At 39.2% G+C, this 13,614-nt stretch overlaps 1 protein-coding gene across 2 annotated transcripts in view; it reads left to right on the top strand.

Moving 5' to 3' along the window:
• LOC148868219 (uncharacterized) overlaps positions 1-13,614 on the top strand; it is a 59,315-nt gene that overhangs the window by 10,985 nt on the left and 34,716 nt on the right. Inside the window, exons 4-5 of one of the 2 annotated variants that reach the window (XM_088969864.1) lie at positions 2,311-2,363; positions 7,269-7,365. In XM_088969864.1, the coding sequence (XP_088825990.1) occupies positions 2,311-2,363; positions 7,269-7,365 (150 nt within the window). Of the gene's footprint in view, positions 1-2,287; positions 2,364-7,268; positions 7,366-13,614 lie in introns of both variants that reach the window. The other variant, XM_088969865.1, reaches the window with a different exon arrangement.

The raw sequence follows: 13,614 nt of genomic DNA, 5'->3' as shown, positions 1-13,614 counted from the left end.
TTGTAAGCAGGGAGGAGGCAGGACTCTGGAAAGCTTGCTGTTTTGATGTCGGGAGTGGATCTCCGTGCGGATTTACAGAGGCTGGAAGGTGGTGGAGGGGGGGGGGGAGAAGTAGATTGGGGAAGGACGTGTCTCTGTAGGTGATGCACATGAGAAAGATTGTGAGAATAAGGGGAAAGAGGAAACAGGTGATGGAGAAGGCATGGGGAGTCTGGAGGGGAGCTGTGATAAGGATGGTTTTAAATCCGAGGAGGTGACGACAGGTAGATTGGGTGACGATCTAGGCTGTAGGAGCAAGCTTGATGAAAAGGAAGAGAACCAAATAAGCGAGGCGATCAACAAGAAATCTCATAGTTTGAAAAATCTTAATGCAGTGCATGTGATGAAGATATTCTCCCGGCTAAAACTTGGTCTGGCAGGGGCAGGTCCCATGAAAAACTTGGGTTTATAAGAGAAAAGATTAAGAGGCAGTAGGTCATTTGGCTCTGAAAACAGGGGGACAATAACGCAATGCCAATCTGTGTCCTCTCATTCAGGAAAGGAGCAACAGAAGGACAAAGAGAGTGTTGATGACTCTGCTTCTGGCAAGAGCGGGACAATGCAGAACAACAATGGCGTTGATAACAAGACAAGGTGTGGGACTCTTCAAAACTTGGTGAGCAGAGAGGTCACAATTGGAAAGAGCCTGGGTTTATTTTTCTGGGGTGGTGAGGAGTTCACTAGAAGGGCCTTTGAGGAGTTTGAAAGAAGGAAAAGGAAAGAGAAGATGAACAATGAAACTCATTGGGAAGGTGGCAAGCGTTAGGTCAAAGATGTTTCAAGCCGGGAGGATGAGTTTGCGGTGGAAGATTGAGGCTTTGGTCGTGGAGCAAGGAGGGTTTAAGTTTCTGTTTAGAGGATTTCTTGGTTTGTGCTTGAGATTGTTTTGAGAAAAGCTTTAAGTTTCGCCAGTTTTGGTTTTATGGGTTTTAGTTTGGGACTTTTGAGATCTTTGTTGGGTTCTTTGGGTTTATTTACTCTTCGGGTGATGTCTTATCGCCTTCCTGTTGTATTCTATTTTCTTTTTCTAATGAATTTCTATCTTATTCTTTTTCTTCTTCTTCTTCAAAAAAAAGATGACTTGCTTTGTACTTTCACAGTAACTTCTAATAAAATAAAGGATTGTATTTACTGATAAAAAAAAGAAAGAAGTACATCTGATAGTGATGAGATATCCCTAGAGAACAAATCTACAAAGGAGATGAAGAAAACATAAAGGAGACACTGAATAGAAAAAGGAGGAATACATAAATCAAACAAAAGGGAAATTATTAAGCCAAAACGGATGTTCCAAAATCAGAACCAAGGTCTTCTTTTGTGATTTCTTCATCTGGGAGAATAAGAACCCAGTCTGTAGTTCTTTATATCTGGAGGATTAAGGTCAATTAAGTGTGGACAGACTCTGTGCTGATCTTGTAAAGGATTTCAGTAGTGAACAGTAACCTAAGTAAAAATTGATTGGGTAGGATCAAATTGGAGGAGGGTACAATAGGGTCTTAATGCTAGTGGCCTTGGCTTTAGTATTTTGGGATAACATATAAATTCTTTAATCTTTCCTCCTGGTGGAAACCTTAGAATCACTGCCTTTTGGAGCCCATTTTTTGGATTAGATTTGCTAGAATAATTTTGATTGGAAAAAGAACTAAATCTCCTTAGGAGGTATAATCACCTTAATGAATTCCATATTTATTTTTTCAACTTTCATGTGTAGTTTTCTAATTGTTCCATCATCCATGCCCTAATGAGTGCAAAAGGTTAGAAAAGGGATATTTCCAAGGAGCTTGGAAATTCTAAGAGCAATCATTTGATCAGTTGGGAGATTGTGTGTCAACAGAAAGCAGACAGGTATTAGGTATAGGTAGAATGAAAGATAGGAAACCTGTTTTACCGGGCCAGTGGTTGTGTACGTTTCTCAATGAGGTTGGGAAACTTTGACATTTTATGATAGGGAATATCAGTGTTGAGGGTAATGGATTGAATGCGAGCCTAAAAAGATGAGTTACTCATGTTTTCCCATGGACATCCATTAAAAAATATCTTGTGTCTCCTTTGTTGTACTCTTCTTGATTTCTTCATCGTTAATAAATAAACTTACTGTTACAGGTAAAAAATTATCAAATTTTATGTAGGGGGCTTCCATTCCCCTTCCATATTTATGGAATTAATATATACAACATTTTCCTATAAAAAAGATTAAGTTGCATTTTTAGTTGGATTTGTACTTGCTGATCATGGAGGTTAACCGCAGGTTGACTCTTTTCTATGACTCAGATTCTTGAAGCACCAAACGAGGAAGAAATTTCTTTGCTTTTGGAGATATTTGGGTGAGTCTCTTCACTCTTATATCTATGGCAGGTCACTTCACTTCCAATTATGTATCCTTTAATAAGGCTGAGTTTGGAAGGAGTACAAATGCAAATATGTAGAGTGCAAGACCTTATATTTTGTATTATTTTGTATGTATTTACGCTGTACATATTTGCATTTGTACTGCTTCCAAACTGAGCCTAAGGAAATGGATAGTTCATAAAGTATCCACCATAAAGTAAATCTTCAATAAGCTGGTTTTGTATACTTACATTTGAATCTGTCTCAGATGTTGGTTTGATCTGGATTTAGATGTTATGTATCTGTTTAATCTTTAGCATGTTTGTTCTCATCATATTCTGGATTTAGTTTTATAGGGCATTTGATCTGTTGAAATCTTGTAATGCTTTTGTCTGACATGCACATGATAGAACACATAAAGGAATTTTTCCATTTTGTCATTGCAAGCAAGCCTTCATAACTTTTTTTTTATGGTAAATGTAAATTTATTGAAAAAACAAAGAATATTTACAAGAAGTAAATGGACCCTAGGCCCAAAAGCAAACAAAAAGGAAAGAAAAAAAACCCCCACAGGGAGCAGCATAAAAAGGAATCAACCCTGGGCATCCATCTGGTTATCTTATAGGCTGCTTCTCAAGGAGCCTGAAACTCCTTATTTACTTCTCCAACTCGTATCAACTGGGAAGGTTGCTTTCCTCAACCTCTGAGTTTCTTAATATTGAATGGCCCTATCTTGCTCTTCCAATTGCCAAAAAGTGGCCTATGAGAAATCATCTCCTCCCAGTAGAAGAGGTGACAACTTGTACTTCTTTTTTCTTTTAATAAAATTTTCTTTTTATCTTCAAAAGAAAAAAAAAAGAGGAGGTCACAGCTTCTTTTCGACTTGAACCTCATGGTGGACAATCTGATCAACTGGAAGAGACCTATGCAGCTGGTAAACCTCACCAATTGTAACCCTCTATATCCTTCTTGATTGCTCCCCTTTCTCACTCTGACCCATCAACACTATGCCCCTTCAATGAGGCTATTTCCACACCTTGAAATATTTTCGTTCATTAATTGGTAATTTGGTATAGGGGAAGGAATGGACATTCAGGATGTCCTTGACCTGATATGTTCAGGGGTTTTACAAAAAGGTTGATGCCATCACTATTTGTCTTTTTCCCTTCTTTTCCTTATACATTTATACATGTATATGTCTCTATGGGTTACAAGAGGATTCACATAAGGGGAACTGGGGATCGGATGGTTGAGGGACAGTACAAAGGTGTGGAGATTGCACTATCAGATTGAAGGGGTTGGGTTTTTGACATCTAGCGTGAGCCTTTCATTCCATTAAGTTCTTACTTCCTAGAGCTGTTGATTTGGCTGCAAATTATTTAATGAGAGAGGGAGTATTGAAGAGCAAGCTATAATGGGAAGTGTACTACCAACCTTATTTTAGAAGGAAAAAGAGAAATATATAAGGGAACCGGGAGGCATACATAAATAGAGCAGGATGGGCAAAATGAAAGGGGGTGCATCTGGAATCTCATGTGATAGGAGGAGAATACCAATTAGGCCAAAAGGAAAATTTTATAAAACGGTTGTAAGGCCAGAAATGTTGTATGGAACAGAGTGTTAGGTAGTCAATAAACAAGACGTGCAAAAAAGGGTGTGGCAGACATGCAATTGTTGAGATGGATGAGTGGGAAAAATAGAATGCGTTAGGATTAGAAATGAACTTAGTCAAAGAAGTGATTTGTTACAAGTTGAAAGGGGCTAGAAAGCTAGGGGCAAACCAAAAAGGGCATGGGTTGAAGTTGTAAGAATTGATTCAAGGGCTCATAATTTAACAGTGGATATGACACTGAACAAAAAGGAATGATGGTACAGGATTTATGTAAGCCGGCCCCATATAGTTGGGACAAGGCTTAGAGGATAATGATGAATTGATGATATGTACACTGAAGAGTATTTTTTTTTTCTATCAATAACTTCAGATTTCATTAAGACAGAAAACATGAATTACAAGGGGGGAGAGCTAAAAACTCTTAACTCTCCCCAAAGATAAAACAATTTTTACAACTGAGCCCAGAACAATTGATTTCTTTCTACCCCTTTTTTTGCCGAAGCATCAGAAAAACCATTAATGATTCTTTCCACCCAACTAATCCTCACTTCCATGTCTCTTGTCAACCATTTGAATTTCTTCCTTTCATTGCAATAATTCTCACAGATCAGCTTCTTCCTTTTGCAACCACCCCACCACCAGTTTTGAATCCCTTTCTATGATCAGTTTACTGATATTCATATCCTTTGCTCTTTGCACTCTTTCCATCATAGCCAAGACCTCAGTCCTTAAAGAGTCTTCTTCACCCATTGGCCCAGAAAATATGCCAATAATGCTGCCCTCTTCATCCCTGAAAATGCCACCAATCCCTGCACTACTCCCATCAAAGTTCAGCTTTGTGAAACCATGGGTCGGTGAGAACACTGAAGAGGTATGCAGCCAGAAGCATCATCCATATTATTGCCGGTTTGTGACAACAAATTCCACCAAATTCTTGCTTACATAGCTTCCTTATTTCTGGCCAAATCAAAGGTTGTTGGGTACAAATTTGAGTGATTGATCTCCACAACAGAGGTCCCTCCAAAAGTTAGTTCTTCTTCCATTTTCTACCATAAATCAAACTCCCTTCCTAAAAGCTAAATGTTCTTTATCAATACTTATTCAAATGGCATGGCCGTACGGAGCAGAAAAATGCAGTCTCCAATCAGTGTCTATGGCCCCATTAATAATCTAATCTTACAATTACAAACCTTTTCTTAGTGATTTTGCTTGAAACTTCTGGGTCAAACATTATTGTTGTAAAGCTTCTCTTAGTGATTTAACATGCAAATCTTTTCTGATGGATAGATTCATGTAAACTTTTTCACGTATCAGCCAATCAAATGAGCATCAGAAGAACTAAAATCTTGAGCAAGATAAAGAAACAAATTTAATATAAGTTGGATTAAACTTCTCTATTAGTTTCCCCAAAATATTGTGAATAACTATTTAGAAGTAGAGGCTACAAGATCAACTAACTGTGATTAGTAGACCTGAAATTAATCAATCTTGGAAGGGCTGCACAGGCAGACAAAACTTCCAAAGACATAGGTGAATTTGCTAGGGACCTCACATATGGGGTTGGCTACATGAATCCTTTTCCCCAATCCGTTCTATTTAAAACCATATCCACTGTTAAATTATTAGTGCTTAAATCATTTCTTACTACTGCCCATGTCCTTTTCGGTCTTGATTTTGCTAGGGACCTCATATATGGGGTTGGCTACATGAATCCTCTTCATCCATGCCTTATCCCAACTATATGTATATGGGGTCGGTTACATGGACCTTTTTGTCAATCTGTTCTATTTAAGGTCATATCCACTGTTAAATTATTATTGCTTAAATCATTTAATAATACTTCTATCCATGTCCTTTTTGGTCTTGATTGAACCCAACTAGGGTCCTCAAAAACCTATTGCTTTGGTTCAAGCGAGTGACTCTGTGAAAAGATTCCCAGAAAAGATTTGCATGTTAAATCATCGAGGGAAGGGGTCAGCATTCAAAAGAAGAACTGATTTAGTCCATGAAAAGGAGGATGAGGAGAAAAGAAGTAAAGAAAGAAAATAAATAAATATACAAAACATACCTGTAGTGTCTGTCCATCTATTCTCTGAGACTGACTTCAGTCCTTCAAACAGTTCAATCAAAGGAGAATTTGGTGGCTTCTTTGCTTCCATGTGCCTGATTGAACCCTAACAAAAGAAGAGGGACAAGATGATTAATATAATGTGTTAAAATAGTAAATGATTCAGTGCACCATTCCTATTTTAATACTGTAAGACATATATATATATATATATATATATATATATATATATGAACTTATATAAAGTGCTTGCCTGGTCTTTTCAAGTTGCTTAAACGCCTTCCTTGAGCACCTAACGATTTTGGCATGTTCCTTTGTCAAATTATTTGTGGTAATTCATTGATGCAGGCACCTAAAACCACTTAGTTGCCTAGGTGTGACCTTGACAACTATGCCAAAGCCCATTCTACTGACTTGGAACATCTGCCAGTTTTCTTGAAGACCTTAATTTTCCTAAAAAAATATGTCTGTTCCTCTCTTTCCAAATGCCAAAAAAGACTGCAAAAGGGATGATACTCCATAAAATTTTACCATTCTTTCCACCTGGAAATCCTGGCCATCTGGTAAAACTTTAGATGTAAAAGGGACTAACATTTTGATATATAAAAGTTGTAAGTACAGATCTAATCCTCAATCTGATAAAAAAAAACTTTGCAGGAATAGGGCTGCCACTATACCAAGATGCCCTTTTGTACCACTAATCTTATTAATCAATTGGCCATTGAATTATGCTGGGGTAATAAGGATTAAGATTTCTAATGCTCAAACGTCTATGCTGAGTTGATCTTAATTTGAAAGGCCTCCCAGCAAAAAATCTCGATTTATTTATTTATTTTGTGTGTGCGTGGAGTAGGATAAAGCCATACAGTTATTTCTTGAAAAAAACAAAGGAATAAATGCATTTGGATCCGGGACTCCATAGAAGGATAAGCAGAAAAGAACAATTAGATTCAAAGAACAGATCTTATTATTATCAATGGGCTAAGAAAGACATTTGGTAGAAGATTAGGTGACAAGATTACTTCAAAAGCTTCATAGTCCTGTAAAAACCTTTCTAAATCCAAATTTCAATATAAACTAGGGAATGACCAATTAGAAATTAGTGAAGTATTAATAAAATTTTGGTAGTGGTTCTCACTGTTTTTATAAATTCAGAAAGCTTCAATACTTGGGACCAACTAGAATTTTCTCTAAACCTCTTTTTGTTGTGATTGTTTTCAGCCTCTGTCTTACAGGGGGAAGGGAAGTACATAATGCGATAGTGAGCAGTATACAAGATTTGGCAAAATCATTCTCAAGCTACCAAGATGAAGTATTGGTAAATAACTAAACTTCACATGGCTTTTAGAAATTGGGAAAATCTACTTATGTTTTATTATTTTCTCTTGGTTGTTTTATCAATATCTTGTGCATCTTATTGTCAATGGATGTTTCATTAAGTATTATATGGGGTTAGTTGTACGATCTATTAGATGTGTGACAGTACCCTATAGATTTTCCTTATAAATTATGAAACTTCACAAAAGCCAAGGATCTGGGGGTGAGAAAGCTTGTTGTGGAAGGTGATTCCAAAGTGGTGACAAACTGGCTAAATCAAGTTGAAATAATACTCTGGCAATTCAGAAATGAAATCATGAAATTTAAAAATCTATCCAAGGATATGTAGTTAATAATTCAGTGGACCCCAAGAGTGGCTAATGGATTTGCAGACCAGCTAGCAAAACAAGGGGTTAACAGGGATCATTGTTTTTGGGCTCAGTTGTAAAGGTGAAGTACTAAAATTGAAAGTTGACATGTCAAGTTTAGTGGGGTAGCTGAGGCTACTCAGGATCTGTAATCATAATTTGCACCTTTTCCTCATATTAATGATTTACTGATAAAAAAAAAAGGAACTTCACTTAGTGCTGTATCTTTTTTCTTTTGACTGGAAGCAGTTACTTCATTGATGTTGTATAATTGTCCTTCTGCCTGTCTGTCGATTACAAGAAGGATATAGGTTCCCCCTTCTGCATGTTGAGCCCTATTAGACCTCTTTACCTTTTTTCTAATGGTTATGACTAATATTGCCATTGATGTTTTTTCTATAATAAAAATATATATTAAAGGAATATAAGAGTACAAGAGGAAGGTGACAAGCAGTCACCCACAAGAAGGGAAAAAAAAGACCTCAGAACTAACAAGAATCAAAACAAGACTACAAAAAACCTCCCCCCAAATCACCCTCAACCACCTCACCCCTGACCCTCGCAACTACAGGCATTCATCAACTAACAAATAGGGACAGCCAAAAAGAAATTCACAAAACCTCCATTAACCCTCCCCCTCAAACACTTCATCTCTCCCATCATCTGCTTCGTTCCAGACTTCTCCTTCCCCCACATAAACTTTTCTCAAGCTCTCCTTCCTCCTCTCAAACTCCTCAATGGCTCTTCTAGCAAATTCCTCATCTCCCAAGAAGAACAAACCAAGGTTCTTACCATCCTCAATATTTTTCTCTGTAATTTTCTCAATAGACAAACCACCTTCCTTCTCCATTTCTTCTTCTGGCCTCCCACCATCCATTCTCAAATCAGCTACCACTCCTTCCACAATTTTCTTCCTCTCCTGCTACAAAATTTCCAGCTGCCTATTTGAATTAGTGGGGATGATGAGATCTCCCCTACCAGTGCAAACTGAAGCTGAAAATACTTGTTGGACTTGCACCAACCAGGCCAAGCTTCAAAATTGAGAAAATACTTTAGTAACGTGGACAATGTGCATCTTACCAGGAGCCCGAGACTTCCTAGGGACTGAATCAACAACAGCAACCTCAAGACTTTCCTTAGATGGGCCAAGGGACCCTTTAAATACTCACTTGACTGGGAGGGGGGATTAGTTGATGGACGATAACAATCGTCTATCTTCTTCTCCTTTGAATCCCTCCTTTCGATCGAACGTTTCAGGCACAGGGCCTCAAGATTCTCGACCCCGAAGCTCTTTACAGTGGGTCCCTTCCAACATGGTGAACCGTCTCTCACCTGATAGGCACAATCCAAGGTGTCTGAAATGTAGTGATATTAACAGAACAGAGATCGAAGACTGGCCGAGTGAACAGGATAGCAGTGACGATTTTGATAGTGATGGAACTGTAAGTTTGGGAAGTGTGCTTCTGAAAAGCAACAATAATCTACTTGAAACAGAAAGTTTGCACACAGAGCTGCTGTTTATAGAGGAAGAGTTCGAAGATGAAGGTTGCGGGAAGGCTAGAAATGGTGAAGAAACTGGTCCTGAAGCTGTGCAAGCTCCTCTCCCCTCCACCGAGGGAGCCGATCCTGAGTCTAACAAATTGCAGGATGTTGGTGGAGAGGGACAAAAATCTGCCGTGAGGGTGATGTGGGTATTCTAGTGTCGGAAACACATAGAAAGGAATTCCAAGTGGGTAGGTAGTCTGAAAGTGATACTTTCACTACGTCTACTTCACAACTTTGTCCAGAAAGGGGAAAGACCTTAAAACCAAACAAAACCTGTCAGCAACTCAAATCCAGTGATCCTAGTCCTCCCCCCGTCCTACCATGTATGGGTGTCATTTCTTTTTTGGGTACTGGCTTGTGTGCTATGCCTGTAACAGATACTCCAGCTTCCCATCTAGGAGGGTTTGATGTAAGAGAGAGGGTGATAGTGGAAGGAGGAGAGAGGGTGGTGGAAGGCAGTGGTAAGGGGACAAGTGAGGAGGTGGATAGAATCTGGAAATTGATTTGTACAGGGCTGGTGGAACTTAAAAAAGGAAGGAGTCATAGAGAGCCGTTGCAGCCAAAATGAGTGCGAGTGGTAAAGATCTATTTTAGACATTGGGTGGAAAGGATGTAGAGAAGGAAGAGTATGCTTATTGTATTAGGAAGGGGGAAAAAGGAAAAAAGAAGAAGAAAAGATCTGAAGTGGAAAGGCTAATCTCGGACATTGAGGGAGATTTAGAATTTAGTGGTAGAGGGGATAGGAGGAAGGGCCTAAAATAAGGAGACAAAGGCTTCTTCATGTGTGTTTTGCTATTTTTGTCTCGATGAAAATTATTAGCTGGAATGTAAGAGGCCTAGGGAGTGCAAGAAAGAGAAGGGTGATCAAAGACCTACTCTAAAGGGAAAAACTCAACATTGTTCTTTTACAAGAATCCAAACTGATGGAATTAGATGGGAGATGGGTTAGGAGTTTCTGGAGGTCTAGAGGTGTAGGTTAGACTTTGGCTCCTTCTTGGGAAGCCTCGGGGGCGGGGGGGATTGTAACATTGTGGAGGGAGGACGTGGTGTAAGAATTGATAGGAGGATATTCTCCATTTCCAGTAAGTTCAAGAATGTAGAGGATGGGTGTGTATGGGTTCTAACCAATGTTTATGGCTTTAACTCCTATAGAGAGAGAAATGAAATGTGGGAGGAATTATATGCAATCAAGGGGTTATGGGATGGCCCTTGGTGCCTGGGTGGGGATTTTAACGTCATTAGATTCTCTGAAGAAACCAGTAATCTCCAACAGGTAATCACAACAAGCATGAGGAAATTTAATGGTTTTATTGAAGATTGGAGTTGAAGGAAATACCAGTTGTACTTGGTCCAACCTTCAGGAAACCCCTTTGTGTTCGAAGTTGGACATGTTTTTATTTAATCTAGCCTGGGAGAATAGTTTGGAAAACTTGGTTGCTAGAGCATTACCTAGGGTCACCTCTGATCACTGTCCTATCTAGATAGGCACTAAGTCTTTTCCTATTGGGTCCAAACCTTTTAGATTTGAAAATATGTGGCTTACCCATCTAGATTTTGTAAAAAAGTGAAGGAGTGGTGGGGTGAGGAGGTGAGGGGGGTAAGGTGGAAGGGGGTCAATTTCATAAGAAGTTAAAGAGGTTGAGAGTCAAAATAAAAGAGTGGAATAGAGATCAGTTTGGCAGAATTGAGGAGAAAAAATGAGCCTAATCTCTCAAATAGAAACTTGGATGTAAAAGACTCCCAAAATGGTTTGACAAATCAAGTGGATTAAGGAAGGCAATGGGAACACTAGATTTTTCCATGACTTGGCCAATGGGAGACGAAGGAAGAATTTTGTGACCAAGCTAGAGATAGAAGAGGAGGTGATTACCAACCGGGATGAATAGCCAGAAAATTTGTGGACCACTTCAAATCGATCTATAGAAGACCTTTGAGTGAGAGAGCAGTCGTGGGAGGGGTGGAATGTCCAAGACTTAAGGACGGAATGGCAAGGTGGTTGGAAAGGAATTTCAAGGAAGAAGAGATTAAGAAAGCTGTCTTTCTAATGTTTAGATCCAAGGCTCCAGGTCTAGATGGCTTTATAATGGCTTTTTATCAAGACTGCTAGGAGGCGCTAAAAGAGAATTTAGTTGAAATATTTAAGGAATTTGCAGACAATCATGTAATAAGCCTTGGAATCAATGCCAATTTTTTGCCTTGATCCCTAAGAAGATTGATGCCAATCACCTAAAATATTTTATGCCTATTAGTTTGGTGACAAGCATCTATAAAATTCTAGCTAAAGTGCTTTCTTTGAGGATCTAAACAGTTCTCCCTAATATCATCAGTGAAACTCATGGGGCCTTGATTTAAGGGCGACAAATAACAAATCAAATTCTAATTGCGAATGAGTGTGTGGAGGAAATGAAAAGGTTCAGGCAAAAGTGATTTTGTTTGTTAATTGGATCTTGAAAAGGCCTATGACTTGGTGGACTGGAAGTTTTTATTAGAGGTGATGAGAAGCTGTGGATTTGGGGACAAGTGGTGTAGTTGGATATTTGGGTGTATTAGTACCTATCACTACTCTATTCTGGTAAATGGTGTGGTGAAGGATTTTTTTCTAGCTTGCAAGGGCATCGGGCAAGGGGATCCACTCTCTCCCTTCCTTTTAACCTTAGTAGCTGTTGTATTCAGTAGGATCATTACTAAGGCTGATAGAGAAGATGCCATTAGGGGTTGGAGAATAGGGAGATACCAAGTCCTAGTCACCTGCCTTCAGTTTGTAGATGACCTAATGATCTTTTGTGAAGGAGGTTTTAGCAAGAAGGTGGCAAACCTAAAGGAGCTAAACAAAGGATTTGAAAGGGTTTCTAATTTGAAAATAAATTTGGAGAAGAGTTGCATAGCGGGTATAAATTTGGAGGTTGGGGAGATTGAGGTTATTGTAGAGTGTCTTGAGTGTTCTATCTCTTCTTGGCCTATGCCCTTCTTAGGGCTTCCATTAGGGGGCAAATCCTAGGGAGAGCAGATTTCGGACCCCAATGCTAGAAAAGTTTGAGAAGAGATTAACTTCTTGGAAGAAGAATTACATCTCTTTGGGAGGGAGAACACCTTAATAAGAGATGCTTTGGTTAACTTACCTATTTACTTTCTGTTTGTTTTTAGGATACCACTTAGGGAAGCTAGGAAGCTGGAGAAGTTGATGAGAGACTTCCTTTGGGAACCGAGACAAGGAAAAAAGGATCATTTGGTTAAATGGGAAATTGTTTGCAGAAGTAAAGAAGAGGGGGGGTTTGGGACTTGAGAGGGTGATTGAAAAAAATCAAGCTCTGTTAGGGAAATGGTTGTGGCGATGGCCATTGGAAAGTGAGAGGGTGTGGCATGAGGTGGTGAGAAGCATTCATAGGAGTTCAGAGAATGGATGGGATGCTAGTGTATCAAGGCAGGCTAACCTAGCAACACCTTGGAAGGCCATACACAACACCCTTCCTCAATTTCTCAATTTTATCAGGTGTGAAGTTTGTTTTGGAAATGCTGTTCGCTTTTGGTCTCAAAATTTGTCTCACCCTCAAGAACACCCTTGGCTCCTAATTGGGGTTTCGGGTTTCGTAGGGGACTAAGGGATATGAAATTGAATCTCTCTCTGACTTGCTATGTTGCCTTAATCAGGTTTGCTTGGATCCCTCCTAGCTAGATAAAAGTGTGGGCTCCTAGACCCAAAGAAACCTTTACTTGTGCTTCTTATTTCAAGTCCATCTCTCAGTCTTCTGCTCAGCAACCTTTTTCGTCAAAGGAAATTTGGTGTAGGCCAGTTCCCCCAAAGATTATGGTGTTTTGTTGGGAAGTATTCTATGGGAAAGTAAACACTCTAGATAACCTACAAAAGAGAAGACCTTTCCTCTGTATTTCTCCCAAGTGGTGTATCCTCTGCAGAGCTCATGGGGAGGATTGTTACCATCTACTAATATCTTGTCCATTTTTTGCAGACCTTTGGGCTTGGTTACTTTCATTGTTTGGGAGTAGTTGGAACTTACCAGTAGAAGTTCGCATGATCTTTGACCATTCTACTTTCTCTTGGCTTACAAAAAGAGGGAGACTTATGTGGAGATGCACTTGCGCTGCTCTGATCTAGACTCTTTGGGAAGAAAGGAATGCTAGAATTTTTCAAGAAAAGGAAAGGAGCAGTCAAGAACTGAAAGACTGTGTTGCGTGGGGCAATCCTTTGGCTGAAGACTTTGGAAATCTTTCATCAATTCTCTTTTAATGACCTTTGGAGAAACTGGTCAGCAATATAGAGGTGTTCACCCTTAAAGGACAAGTTAATTACAAGCTGGTCTCCTCCATCTGAAGGCTCACTG

This window comes from Nelumbo lutea, chromosome 2 (genome assembly GCF_056320005.1).
Source record: "Nelumbo lutea isolate HS-2025 chromosome 2, American lotus-T2T, whole genome shotgun sequence".
Lineage (NCBI taxonomy): Eukaryota > Viridiplantae > Streptophyta > Magnoliopsida > Proteales > Nelumbonaceae > Nelumbo > Nelumbo lutea.
This window is presented reverse-complemented; position numbering and strand designations above follow the sequence as displayed.